We start from the raw sequence: 15,142 nt of genomic DNA on the forward strand, positions 1-15,142 counted from the left end.
TCATGAACATATGTACAGTTAACAGGATAGATTCAAAGTGTAGCAAGAGCTGAAAATAATGTAGGAAGAAATAGGTAAGTTGACAGTGTTCACTGGCAATGTTAAATATTTCTCACTAAAACAGAAAAGGGTAGACATATGTTAACATAACACCTGAATAATAATATGCTCATGGAGAATACAAACTTCACAAGAGAGACTACATGTTACCCTTGAACACAGTAATTTTTTTAAATGTTCACTTACCATACCACAATACATTTTAAAGAATTCATATACTACAAATTATTTTTTCTAATCATAACTGCAATAAAATTGGAAAAAGACTAACTAGAAATGTCTTTAAAAATCTTTGGCTAGAAGCTAACATGATTAACATAAAACTTAATAAACCTCTGGCTAAAAAGAAAATCACTAAATAGTTCATTTGTAAGACACACAAAAGGTACTACTTACAGAGAAATGTATAGCTTTAAATGCATTTATCAGAAAATAGGAGAGTTTGAGAACAAAAGAGCCAAGACTTTCCCTCAAGCATTAGGAAAAGCTACAGACAAGCAGAAAGAAATAAGAAATGAGGATGACAGAATTTGTTGACAAAGAGAAATTCAACAAAACCAGAGGACTCAAAAAAAGATGGTACTTTAAAAATATTAATACAGTAAATAGAAAACAGGTAAAACAGCATACCTCAAAAAACCCCCAAAAAACAGCTTTTTATAAGAGACTAATACAATATTGATTCTGAATCCAAACAAGAAGAATACATAAAAGAATGTAAAACCATTTCATATACATGCAAAAATTCTAATAAGAATTTTCACTAATTGAATCCTATAATAATTTTTTAGATTTTTTAACATTTTTATTTATTATTTTTGAGAGAAAGACAGACAGAGCGAGCAAGCACAAGCAGGGGAGGGGAAGAGAGAGAGGGACACATAGAATCCAAAATAGACTCCAGGCTCTGAGTTGTTAGCACAGAGCCTGATGCAAGACTTGAACTCATAGTGAGCCACTATGGGCCACCCAGGTGCCCCAGACTATAATATATATATATATATAATAAATTTATATAAATAAAATATATATTTTATATAATATATATATATATTTAAATAGAATCCATTTGATGACACATATGAAATGGGTAAGTTTTATCTAAAGACATAAACCACCAATGACTTCCTCAAAAAAGTGGATTTGTAGAAGAAAATTCTCACATGAAGAACAGTCCAGCCCCTGCAGGATTCACTGTCAAATTCTACCAAACACCGTAGGCAAAGAAATAATATCAATTCTACATAAATTCTCTTTGAAATATAGAAGCTAGCATTACCTTGAAACCAAAGCCAGACAAAAAACATTATAAGAAAATAAAACTACAGACTAATCTCTCTCATAAATGTAGACAAGAATCCTTAAAAACATTAACCACCAAATCCAAATGCAATATACAGGAAGAGTACTACACTGTGAGCAAGCGAGGTTATCTGGGGAATACAAGGCAGGACAAACACTTAAGAATCAATGGAAATGAATACTTCCTATCAAAGGAAATGGAAATCCCTTCCCCGACAAGAACTATAAAATTGGACAAAACTGTCAAAAACAACCATATCAGGTTCTAGAAATTGACCACAAGGAAAGCAAACTGAGAAGCACTGATTCACACAAGAGCTGATGAACTGGGAGTGGAAGCTGCAGGCATCTGCAGCATTCTTGCCTGGGCTGGCCCATCCTCGATCAGATCAGTGCCACCCCCACTTCTTAGCTTGGTGGGACCAGTAAGTCCCAGAGGGTGGGGCTGGCCATGAAAGCAGAACCCTTGCTACTGGAGGGTGCTGCCTTGTTTGGGGGCAGGCAGCAAAAGGCCTATGCTCAGAGACACTGTGAATAAAAGTATCCAACAGTAGGAAACGCATGGTGAAAGCTCCCAGCTTTGCCAGCCTAATAGCATATTACTCATGCAGTGAACAGCAGACTGGTCAGAAATTTTAAAAAGATTCTGGAAATGAGAAAACCAACAAGGAGGTAAAGAAGTTCTCACATGCCTGGTGGACAAGAAAGCTGCACACACGGGCAGAGGGATCCTTGAGCCCAAGCTCTCCACACATCTATGACTGACTGGGAAGCGGTATACAGACGCATGGACAATCCAAGAAGGCATGGAAGACAGGAAAAGATGGGGCCAACTTGAGGCTCGGATGAGTGAACATAGGTCTGCCTGCTACCCTTTGAATCTCTGCTTGCAAAGCTGGCACGGCTGGCATCAGGGAACTTAGATTTCAGATGGCTCCTTCCACCCTACGTGAGAATGAACAGTGGCTCACTGTGCCTAAATTGTACAAACCCTGGCGTATGCTCAGCACCTACGTTCCTTCTGAGAGTCTGGGACTTTAAATCGGCTCAGGCAGAGGGTGCCTATGTTACCAGCCCCCAGTGAAAACTGTGTGTCACTGAGTACTGAGCTTCCCTGGGAGACAACCTCAGTCTTCTACCAGGAAGAGTGTGACAGGATGCACTGAGAAATGGGCTCACTTGGTTCTTAAAGAGCAGGTGGGTGTCTAATTATCTTAATAGAAAAGGGTGAGCGAAAGTGCTTCTTGAGAGCTATGGGACCTTGCCATTCTCTTCTTCTGACTGGTGTCAAAATTCAGAATTTATGAGCTGATGTCCTTGATCAGCGTTACAGATTCCTAGAAATATTAATGTTGCAATTAAATTACTTCTGATTTGGAAATAACTGTGATTTGGTCCTGCTACAACATCAGGCTGTGACAGAAATGACAACATCACTTTAACCTGACTCAATACCTTAGCTGGTGTGCCTCCTCCCAGTGAGGAGACAGATTCCATTCACCTAGGACTTGGGCTGTTTGCCTTTCTGCTCTTTCTCTGCGTCCTCACTGACTCAATCACCTTTTAGCTCCCCTCTTCACAGCTGACTTCAGGCAGGAGCCTTCCCCTCTCCTCCTTTCTGTTTCTGCAGCTCTCTGTACTTGTTTTTAGCCTTCATCATACTGTATTATGGTTGCTAGAAATCATTCCTATCTCGCACTACATCATGTCTTACTCAATTTTGTGTGTTTAGGATGCGTTCTACTGTCAGGCACAAAGGAGGCACATATTGAATGAATTAATAGGCAATTTTAGACTCTAGTTTTATACTTTAGAAAGACTTTCCATAGGTTGCAGATCACCCACTGAACAACTTAATTGCTTTTCATCTTTTTTAAACAAAAAATTCCCTTGTTCTAATGAAAACCTATATAATTATCCAATGTGGAAGAAATTAAAGCTGAACTGCCCTGGGTGAAAGGGGGGACTTCTAGGAGGATTGGGAAGTAGGTGGAGCTCACAGAAGAGTCCTTGGAAGTCTCAGGACTTCACAAGACCCAGATTCAAAACTATAGCTTTAATCTATTATGGATAGAGGAAAGACAGCCCATTAGCATAAGTTATAGGAAAAAAAAATTCATGGTTTACTTTACTCTTTCTGTGCTGATCAACATGTTGCTTCTTTTTTAATTAATGTGTTTACTAAAACACCAAAATAAAATAGGCAAAGCAAAATTATGGATAGGAAGAATCCTTAAAGTTATAAAGCAGACTTCTGTCCTACCCTGATACCAAAACAGAATAACAAAAACTTTTCTCTTAATGAGACTAACGTGGATTAAATTACCTATAAAAGCTTATAAGTAAACCTTTCACAAGCACTGACCAAGAAACCCGGGATGGGGGGTATGAGACTATAATACAGTCTATAGCTACAGAGGCTCTGAAGATGGCAAACTGATGTGTTACTAAGGGGAATTATGAAGAAACCTGAGAAAAATGACTGTATGGACCTTAACATTTGAGCATAGGTCTCTAGAACTTTCTTGCTTTAAAATTTCAAAATCTTTGTGATACAGAAGGACCGATTAAAAATTAAAATAACAGAATTGTGTCAAGAAATTAATATTGGAGAATAGAGACTATACAAAGAGTCACATTTACTTTCTATTATAGTAAATAGATAAAATACTAAGCAAATAGACTTTATATTAGAATTTGGCTTAAATAGTGGTACTTTAATAACTCAAGTAATTCATTCTTAGCTTGTTTGATTCTTTTAAAGTCTTTCGAGTTTAAACAAAAATGCACTTACATCATCTGCAATGCCAAAGATTTTAGATGTCAAATACTTGAGTACAACAGTTCCAAATATCCAGAAACATCCTTGGATAACCTATAAAGGAAAACATAACAAAACAAAAATAAATTGATGCTTCTGAATGCCATTCCTTGGATGTAACAGAGGAAGAAAAATATAAATGCTTTAATCACATGTGAAATAGCTAGTTCCACAGCCAAGAAAAAATGATAAAAAATGGAGCTTTAAGAATGCTACTCCAGGGGCGCCTGGGTGGCTTAGTCGGTTAAGCGTCCGACTTTCACTTAGGTCATGATCTCGCGGTTCATGGGTTCAAGTCCCGCATCGGGCTCTGTGCTGACTGCCAGCTCAGAGCCTGGAGCCTGTTTCAGAGTCTGTGACTTCCTCTCTCTCTGACCCTCCCCTGCTCACGCTGTCTCTCTCTCTCTCTCTCCTAGAAATAAATAAAACATTAAAAAAAAAAAAAGAATGCTACTCCAAAATGAAGGGGGCTATCAAAAATAAAAATACATACATACAATATTATCAAAATTATAATAATTATAGATTTATATGAAATTACAGTTAAATTCCCTTTGTACTAACAATCTCTTACACACATACACTGCTCCCCAGTAAAAAACATGGGTAATAAAATAAGTAAAACTAAAATTCTTCATTTATCCAATATTAATTTTTTAACTTGCCACATGAAAAGGGCAATTTGCCACATTAAAATGGAGCCCTAATTATGTCATAAAGCTGTTAGATCTCCTGCACTACATAAAAATAGATAATGTCCTAAAAAGTAAAACATAAAATCAAAGATACATTTTAGAGAAGGAAAAACTTACGCATTCAAATAGATTGATTCTTACCCATAAACTAAGTTCAGATACATTCATTTTCAGGAAATGTGGCTTCATTTCCAGTATGCCCTTCATGGAGAAAACAATATAGCATGCAGTTAATACTTATACACATAATAAATAGCATGCAGTTAATACTTATACACATAAATTCAAGTACCAAAAACCACTTATAATAAGACTTTCAAAAATCTAAAATTCAGCACATTGTCAATGTTCCATATAGCAAGTTCACTGACTTTAAGCAACAGTCCTATTTTATCCAAAGTAGATTAGGTCAGTTAGTGACTTTGTAAAATTGAAAACAGAATTACCATGTATAAATTTCTATGACTGATTTTACATCTCTGATTTACCTAAGAGCCAATATAATATATAATAGCATATAATAACATATAAAATGTATATAATAATATCAGAATTTTAGACAGCTGTCTTACAGTCCTAAAATTTTACTCAAGTTAAATATTATCAACTCTTAGAATAAACTACAAATGAGTTTTTAATGGATTATCAAATACTTCTCCTCTATCAAATCTTCTCTCTCTCTAGGACATGAACAGACTCCCAAAGTACAGTACCTATTGGGCACTAAATGTACTTGCAACTCAGTAAAAGCACAATTACAAATCAAAACATTAATAAATACATGAACCCAAATGAAATCTTTTCAGAAGTTTCTGAACATCTGAGAACACAAAAGGTGATAGGATTCAGGTTTCAAGGTGGTAACTACAAATAAAAATAGGCAAATGTGTGTTTATAGTTAAATATGCATAAATATGCTATATTCTGTAACTGTTCGCATCATTTATTTTTATATACCCAAATAGGAAATATACATATACATGCTTAATTCATACCTAAGACACACCTCAGTGTCAAGCCCCTAAAAGGAAACCTGACACACTGTAGGTCCTGGACTGAACTGAAGAGAAGTTTCCTGTAAAATGTACTTAGGTTAGATTTTATTGGTACCTGAATACAAGTACCAAGAGTCATGTACTTTAATCTAAGTAATAGCAGGACTTGCCTGTGCACACGTAAAATGCAGAACTGAGTATGCTGTTACATTTCCTGATTAGAAACAGAAGTCACTGCCTATAAGAACTACCATTAATCTCAAAGTACAGCAGCTCACTTAATGACTTTTTTTGTCATTGCTGAAAACCCAGCATCACCATATGCTAATTACTAATATCTGTGACTGTGTATGCTCAAGCGACACAACCTGAAAAAGGGTTCCATGGTCTAAGTGGGAAGAGGCATATTTCTGGGGGAAAGGGATCTTAAATAAATATTATTTGTGAAACGGGTCAAAGAAATAGAAAGTTCCCAATTTGTTCATGGGTTCTAGATATCAAGAAAGCCAAAATAATCTGAATAACTTAAAAGTTTATTCAAGGAGCAGAATATATTTCAATTAAGATAATACAATACACTTTGTCTTCAGGATAGCAGCTTCCTGCTAAAGCACATGCACTTTGAAATACAGGAAAATATGTATTTTCCTCTTAGGTTCACTAAACATTAGAATGGTGAGACCCATGAATAAAAAAGGCATACCCACCTCTGAAGTCCTTAACTTTAGGAAGATTTATATTTAGAAGGTCATCCTGCCAAAAGTGGCAGAAGGAGTTAGATGACCTTTCACTGTCTGCTCTAATTCTAGAAGACAGTCTCCCAATAATCTGACTGTTCTTTGTAGTCATTTCGCAAAATATAACTGAATCATCACCTGATTGAAACTATCTAAATGTTTCACACAAATAGAACAGGAGAAAAACTAAGAGAGCCCAAAGCCCCACACCTCTGATCACAGCAAAGCCAGGAGAGGCTAGTGTGAGGTGCCACAGGGAGGCAAGGGGGTCAGCGAGCGGTGTAGGAATAAGAAAAACTGTAACAAGAACAAGAAGAAAGCATGAAACCTGTCTAAAATGAACCCTGGGACCAAAACTTAGGTGACAGGAAAGACAAGGAAAGAGAAAGGGCCAAGTAGGGGTATGAGGCAAGGGGCTGTGTTTTCTAGTATTAACTCTTGTGTTTTTTTCCCTGTTTGAGAAGTGAGTACTGTCATACTCTATCCACAGAGATGAAAATATCTCAGATGACTCTTCTAGAAAATCCCTCACAAATTCCAAGTCAGTGATTAAAAAACTGGTCAGCCATTAGTTTCAAAAACAGCCATATTATTTAATAGGCACTTACCCAAATAATTACCAAAGAGGAAGCATAATAAGAAGTTAATAACATTGAGTTTCCAAACATCAAAACAAAACAAAGTGCAAGAGAAATCTGGAAAAATCCAAGAAAAATATAATTAATACACATAAAAAACACGGATTTTTATCCTTAAAATTGCACATGCCCATGATGAAATTCAAACCATTCACAAGAGAACAAATAATGAAAACAGCTCATGTTCTATCCTACACTTTGAAACCCAAAAGATCACCACCATCAATAGTTCCCTGTGCATCCTTCCACATATTCAGATGTACAAATTCTACTTTGTTATTTTTTAAAAACCACAAGTGGAAACTTGGCCCATAAGCTATACTACTGCTTGCTTTACTCTGACTTTGTTTCAGAGCGCTTCCCATGAATCCAAACCAACCTAACTCATTCCATTGAATAGCTAAAAAAAAAAAAAATCACTCTAAAGTGGTTCTGTAGTTTAATGACGGTCCTATGACTACTGCTGAACAGGTAAGTACTTTCCAGTTTGATTTTGCTGTTATTTTGTTTTTCCTGTTACAAACACTGCTATGAGAAACATTCTTAGGTGTATATCTTATATACATGTCCACACACTCATGAGATAAATTATTTTATTTTTATTGCCATAAAAAATATTGTACCAATTTACTCTCCACCAATAGGACATGAGAGCTCCTGCTGATACACACGCCTGCCAATTCTTTGAAATATTTGACAATCTTTTTTTTTTTTTTTGTAGTTTATTTATTCAGAGAGACAGAGACAGAGAATGTGCGTGAGAGCTGGGGAGCAGCAGAGAAGGAGACAGAGAATCACAAGCAGGCTCTGTGCTGTCAGTACAGAACCCAACTGGGGGTTCGAACTCACGAACCAGGAGATCATGACCTGAGCCAAAATCAAGAGTCAGATGGTCAACTGACTGAGCCACCCAGACGCCCCTGTTTGACAATTTAAGAAAAATGTTGCCTCTTTCTTTCACTCTTCCATACTTTTAATACTGGGTAGATGCACCATCTTTTCTTCTATTTGCTGTTTTTGTTGCTGTGTGTTTGAATTGCTTATTTCTACTGCCCATTTTTCTACTGGGTTTTAGTTATTTTCCTTAAGAGCTCTCTTTATATATTATGAAAAAAATCTCTCCTAATCAAGCAAACATCTTGTAAATATTTTTCTGGGTGCATTTTTATCTTTGTGGGATTTCTGTATTATGGTTGTTTTCCAAATTTTTATAATTGTCAAATTTATCATTCATTTCCTTTAAGTCTTCCATTATTAGAAAAGCTTTAAAAATAAAATAATTCATGTTTTCTTCTAGAAGTTTTATTTTTGAGCCATACATATGAATTTTTCTCTGAATTCCAGAATCAGCTTAAGTTTCAAAACTGACATTTTTATTAGGACTATTTTATTCAATAATTTATATCACATCATATTTATAGCTATATCTGTCCACTATTGAATCTTTAGATCCAAATATACCACATTGTTTCCATTTCTCTACGTGTTCCTATACTTTCATTAGCAGAATGCAAAATTTTCTTCATACAGATCCAACATATTAATTTTACTTCAGAGTATATGATTTCTGTTGCTATTCTATCAGGAATCTTTTTTCATCATATTTTCAGACAGCATACAGAAAAATTATGTTAAATATACAGAAATGAATACAATCTTTTATTATTTCTAGTAGTAGTTTATTAATTTTGGTTTTTTTAGATATTCAAAATCAGATCATTTGCAAATAAAATTTCTTCATCTTCCTTTTATTTTTGAGAGTCGTATTTTTTAATCAATTGTATTATTTAATATTCTTGCTACAAATTTAAGAAGAATGGCAGCAAGCATATCTGTCAAGCTTCCTGCATTAATGGGAATAGTTCTATTGATCCATCATTTTGTGTGTTGCTGCTAGCTTTTGAAGTATATGTATATATTTAAAATTTCAATGAAATATCCATCTATTTTCATTTGACTAAGATCTTAAAACCAGCAAGATATTGACTTTTATCAAATGCCTTTATAGCATCACAGAAAATGATCATATTGTTGACCCTCTTAAAATATACTGTGATAAATTATATTAGGATTTCTAATGTCAAACCTTTCTTACATCATCATGGAATGAACTTAACTTTTTGTGGTACGTTATTCACATATACTTACTAAATGGGTAAGGAGCCAAATTCTCAAAATTTGATGACAATAGCTTTTTCCCCTGAGTGCTAAAATTTAAGACTAACTTTAAACTTTCCCTATCAATTTCGGCAAAAATTAGCAGAATAACATCACTTTGAATAAACAGATTCATAACCAAGAATCAGGTAAAGCAATGTCAAGGGTACTCAAGAAAAAAAAATTAAGGCAGTATTTAAAAAGGAGGTCCTAAAGTTCTAGAGAAACATTTGTGATCCATTCTCACCTCAGCAGCCAGTCTAGTCACTTACTTGCTCAAACCCTCCAAAAGCTTTGACTCTCACTATTAATGGAAAGCTAAAGCCCTTACAAACACATAGAAAACTTCCAGGGCCTTCCCCACTAACACATGGAACCTCATTTCACACTACCTTTCCCATCTCACTCCAATCCAGCCACATCTTGCACATCCAGGAACATACTGTACACCATCACCTCAGAGCTTTTTTACTTGCTGTCTCCCTTAACCTAATGGCTGCTACCTCAACTCCCTTAGCTGACCCTGTGTAACCTTCTCAGTGAGGCCTTGTCTTTGTACCCTTTTCAATTCTGACCTCTGCTACATACTCCGCACATTCCTTGTCTGTTTTATTTTCCTCACTAACACCTACTAACATTTAACACACTGTTTATTTTACATGTTTGCTTTCTTTGTACACTGCAATACAAGCTCCAGAAGGGAAGGGTGTCTTTTTACTTATTTTTTTATTGTTTTTATCACTTTTCTATCCTTAGAACCCAGAAAATGTTTGACAGACAACTCGTTGCTCGAAAACATCAATGAATTCAAATCTGAAGAATATTTGAAACTTAATAAAGCAAGAAAAGTGAGAACTTAAAAGGTGCAGAATAGAGATTATTACAAATTATTTAGTATTTGTCTTTCTTGAGTGTCTGTATTTTGTTGGTTAAAGAAATAAGACAACACTGTGAATGACTTTTATTAGTGAACTTCTTTTTTAAGTTTATTTATTTTGAGAGGGAGAAAGCACATGAGTGAGTGCAAGCAGGGGAGGAGCAGAGAAAGAGGGAGAGAAAGAATTCTAAGCAGGCTCCATGTTGACGCAAGAGTCCCCAAGAACCATGAAATCATGACCTGAGCTGAAACCAAGAGTGAGACACTTAACTCAGCCACCCAGGTGTCCCATTATGTTAATGAACTGTAAAACTTAGATGATATGGGACAACTCCTAGAAAAAGTAATCAAAAACTACTCAGGAAAGAAGTCTAAACTGTCCTATTACCATGAAACAAGTTAGATCAGTAATTTAAAATCTGTCCACAAAGAAAACAACAGGTCCATATAGGTCTTAGTAGGCAAGATCCACCAAACTTTCAGGGAATATTCCTTCCAGTCTTTCTTTAAAAATATTTTTTAATTTTTATTTATTTTTGAGAGAGAGAGAGACAGAGAAAGAGAGACAGAGTGCAAGTAGGGGAGGGTCAGAGAGAGAAGAAGACACAGAATCTAAGGCAGGCTCCAGGCTCTGAGCTGTCAGCACAAAGCCTGATACAGGGCTCAAACTCACAAAATGGTGAGATCAGACCTGAGCTGAAGTTGGGCGCTTAACCGACTGCCCCACCTTCCAGTCTTAAATAAAATCTAGCACAGAAAGAAAAGGTAGAGACACCTACAATTAAATTCTATGTGGCTAGAATAAATCTGATATCAAAATTCATCAAGTGGCTGGAGGATTCTGGGAGAATGGCAGGAATCTCTCTGCTCACCTAGACAGCAATAGCACTGGCCAAATCTGGTTGATGGAACTGTTCTGGAACTCGGGAGTCTTATTAAGAGTTACAACTTCCAGGAGAACTCTTCAATGGGAAACTGAGTTAATTTGAGTCCATTTCAGCTCTTACCTCAGCAGCAGCTATCCAGCCAGACACAAACAGTCCTGCACGAGTTCAAAAGCACAGGCAACAAAAGCAAAATACACAAGCGAAACTGTATCAACCTATAAAGCTCCTGCAAGCAAAAGAAGTGATCAACAATATGAAGAAGCACCTTACAGAATGAGAGAAACTATTTACAAACCATCTAGCACAGAGAGTGAATATTCAAATTATAGAAGTATTTTTTACAACTCAAGAGTCAAAGAAACCTAAAAGCCCACATAATCTGATTAAATATGGGTAGAACCTGAAAAGACATTTTTCTAATGAAAACATACAAATGGCCCACAGATATAGAAAGGTGCTCAACATCACTAATCATCAGGTAAATGCAAATCAAAACCACAATGAGACATCATCTTATACCTGTTAAAATGACTATTATAAAAAAGACAAGACATAAGTGTTGAAGAGGATGTGGAGAAAAGGGAACCCTTGTTCTCTGTTGGTGGGAATGTAAATTGGTACAGCCACTATGGAAAACGGTATGGAGGTTTCTTGAGAAATGAAAAGTAGAAATCCCATATGATACAGCAACCCCAAAGAAAATGAAAAGAGGATCTCAGGGAGATATCTGTATTCCCATATTCACTGCAGCATTATTCATAAGAGTCAAGACATGGAAATAAACTAAGTTTATATCAATGAATAAACAGATATTGAAATTGTGATGTGTGTGTGGATGTATACACATGCACACGTGCGCGCACACACACACAATGCAAAAATTATTCATCTATAAAAAAAGGAAATCCTTCCATTTGCATCAACATGGATGGATCCTGAACACATTACGCTAAGTAAAATAATACATTAAGAAAAAAATTCCTGGCACAGTTAAAATCATAGACATAGAAAGCAGAATGGGGGCTTCTAGGAGCTGGGTGGGAAGAAAGGGAATAGGGAGGTATTGTTTAATGGGTATAGAGATTCTATTTCGCAAGATTAAAAGAGTTTGGGAGATGGTGGTGATGGGTGCATAACAATGTGAATACACTTAATACTACTGATATGTACACTTAAAAAAGATTAAGACACTGAATGTTACTTTATGCATATTTTACCACAATAAAAAAATGGAAAAAATTCCTGTTTGGAAATAATTATGTATTTATTTTCCTTTATATACTATAGGGATTTAGGAACTTGTAAAGTGATAATGGAAGAAGATACTTCACAGTAAGAAACTAGTTCCATAGTTAGTAAGTCACGTCATAAACCATATACCACTCACCCAAAACAGGTTCTACTACAAATAAACTTGAGTAATGTTAGTACTTTTATAACTGTAATTGAGTCAAACACCTTATCCATCCATAGTCACCTATGTGACCATGTGACTAACTCTAAATGTTAACTAATTATTCTTTTTTTTTAAAAAATGTTTGTTTATTCTGAGAGAGAGAGAGAGATGGAGCGAACAGGGGAGATCAGAGAGCAAGTCCCAAGCAGGCTCCACTGTCAGCGCAGACACAGACACGGGGCTCAACCCCAAGAACCTGAGATCACTACCTGAGTGGGAAAAGAGCTGGACGCTGAACCGACTGAGCCACCCCGGCACCCCTAAACAATTATTCTGATTTTCCTGCAGCATAAAAACAAAAAACCAACAAACAAAAACAAAACAAAAAACTACATTAAACAGTCTGGGGGAAAAAAAGGCAAGTGTAACAAAAGGATAATTACTGTCCAATCCCATTCATGAACAGAGATTTAAAAATTCTAACAATAGCAAAATGAATCTAGTAATAATTGTATTTAGCCCAGAAAAGCAAAGTTTCTTACTGTAGAATATCAATTAATATAATTCACCACAGTAACATGTTAGAGGCAAATATACACAGGATCATCTAGATTGACACAGAAAAGCATTTGATGAAGATTAGCTTTTATTAATAATTTCTTTTAAGAAGTGCTCAAAGCTTGAGGACTTGTTAGAAAGACAAAGAAGCCAGATTTAAGATGCTGGCCAAATCAGGAACAAGTCACGCATAAAAGCATAAAAATAAATAATGAAAATAGTGGGTTATACTGCAGTGAATAAAACAGATGCTGTTTTCTCTTGGACATTAGAAAAGAAAGTGGTAAGAGATTTGAATAGGAATGTCACAAAAAAGGAAACACAAAGGGCCCATAAACACACCAAAAGATCTTTGACTTTATTGACACTCAGAGAAAATGCAAATTAAGGCCATAAGATACCATTTTATACTCACCCGACAGACAAAATAAAAAAAGGATGTACAATAATATGAGCTATATATTATCCATTACTGTTCAAGGTAGTCTAATCATTTTTGAAAAACAATACAGGATTAAATTAAAAAGCTGCACATGTATATAATTTACCGCCAAGAGAATTCTACTGTTAGGTAAATACTCTAGAGAAATTCTTAATATATATGCCTCAGGAGGTACATGTGACAATATACAGCATTATTTCATAAAAGAAAAAAGAAGAGGAAAAAGCTAAATGTCTTTCAACAAGAAAATGGGTAAATAAATTGTGCTTTATTTATACAATGGAAAATGTAAAGCAAAGAAAATGTCTGAACTCCAGTAACATCAAAATCTCAGAAACCTAAGTAAAAATATAAAAGTCTCATAAACAGATACCATTTTTACAGACCTTAAAAACAATAATAATCTATAATAACAAACATATATTGCTCAGGAATACATAAAAGGTAAAGTCACCAAGAATGGCAGGTTAAGTAGTGAGGAGAATGGTTATCCCTAGGAGAAGTAAGGGGGCATAGCCAGGGCACACAAGGACTTCCAAGTGATGACGGTTCTATTTTTCAGTTAGAGACTGGGCTCATGCTTGTTAATTTTATAACTGTATTCAAAACTTCCCTATATTTTATAATGTCCTTTTATAGATAATAAAAAACATAGTGGCATATTATAACAACATCAAAATTATAGGAAAAAGAAAACATCAAGTTGTAAGAATTAGTGACAAAGACAGATATTCTTGAAGAATAAACATTCATCAAAATCAACCATCTAGCCTTAGGACCTTTGTTCTAACTGTTCCACCAACCTAGAGTATTCTTCTTCACGACATCTACTTAGCTAACTCCTTCTCCTTCCAATCTCTTCTTCTCCATAAAGACCTGCTCTAACTACTCACTTTATATCTAAATCTCCCACCACCTAAGACTGGCCCTCCTGAAAAAATTAAAAATAGAACTACCCTATGACCCAGCAAGAGCACTGCTAGGAATTTAACCAGGGGATACAGGAGTGCTGATGCATAGGAGCACATGTACCCCAATGTTCATAGCAGTACTCTCAACAATAGCTAAAACATGGAGAGAGCTTAAATGTCCATCAACGGACGAATGGATCAAGAAGATGTGGTTTATCTATACAATGGAATACTACCTGGCAATGAGAAAGAATGAAATGATGCCATTTGCAGCAATGTGGATGGAACTGGAAGGTATTAGGCTAAGTGAAATAAGTCAGTCAGAGAAGGACAGATATCATGTTTTCAATCATATGGGGAACTTGAGAAACTTAACAGAAGTCCATGGGGGAAAGGAAGGGGAAAAAATAGTTACAAACGGAGAGGGAGGGAGGCAAACCACAAGAGACTCTTAAATACAGAGAACAGACTGAGGGTGGATGGGGGATGGGGGAAAGGGGGAAACAGGTGATGAGTATTGAGGAGGGCACCTGTGATGAGCACTGGGTATTGTATATAAGCCAATTTGACAATAAATTATATTTTAAAAAAACAAAAGACTGGCACTCCTGATCTCCCTGGAGTACCTTGATTTGTTCTTTTTTTCTACAGTCCTGTGTCACCTTC

General features: G+C 35.7%; 1 protein-coding gene across 4 annotated transcripts in view; it reads right to left on the bottom strand.

The window, feature by feature from the left end:
* DPY19L1 (dpy-19 like C-mannosyltransferase 1) overlaps nucleotides 1-15,142 on the bottom strand; it is a 104,018-nt gene that overhangs the window by 23,504 nt on the left and 65,372 nt on the right. For all 4 annotated transcript variants that reach the window (XM_039239151.1, XM_039239150.1, XM_039239149.1 and 1 more), the window contains exons 11-13: nucleotides 7,219-7,305; nucleotides 5,020-5,079; nucleotides 4,157-4,237 (exon numbers count right to left, since the gene is read on the bottom strand). In XM_039239151.1, coding sequence (XP_039095082.1) covers nucleotides 4,157-4,237; nucleotides 5,020-5,079; nucleotides 7,219-7,305 — 228 coding nt within the window. The remainder of the gene's footprint in view (nucleotides 1-4,156; nucleotides 4,238-5,019; nucleotides 5,080-7,218; nucleotides 7,306-15,142) is intronic.

This window comes from Hyaena hyaena, unplaced genomic scaffold (assembly GCF_003009895.1).
Source record: "Hyaena hyaena isolate Hyena2069 unplaced genomic scaffold, ASM300989v1 scaffold_153, whole genome shotgun sequence".
Classification (NCBI taxonomy): domain Eukaryota; kingdom Metazoa; phylum Chordata; class Mammalia; order Carnivora; family Hyaenidae; genus Hyaena; species Hyaena hyaena.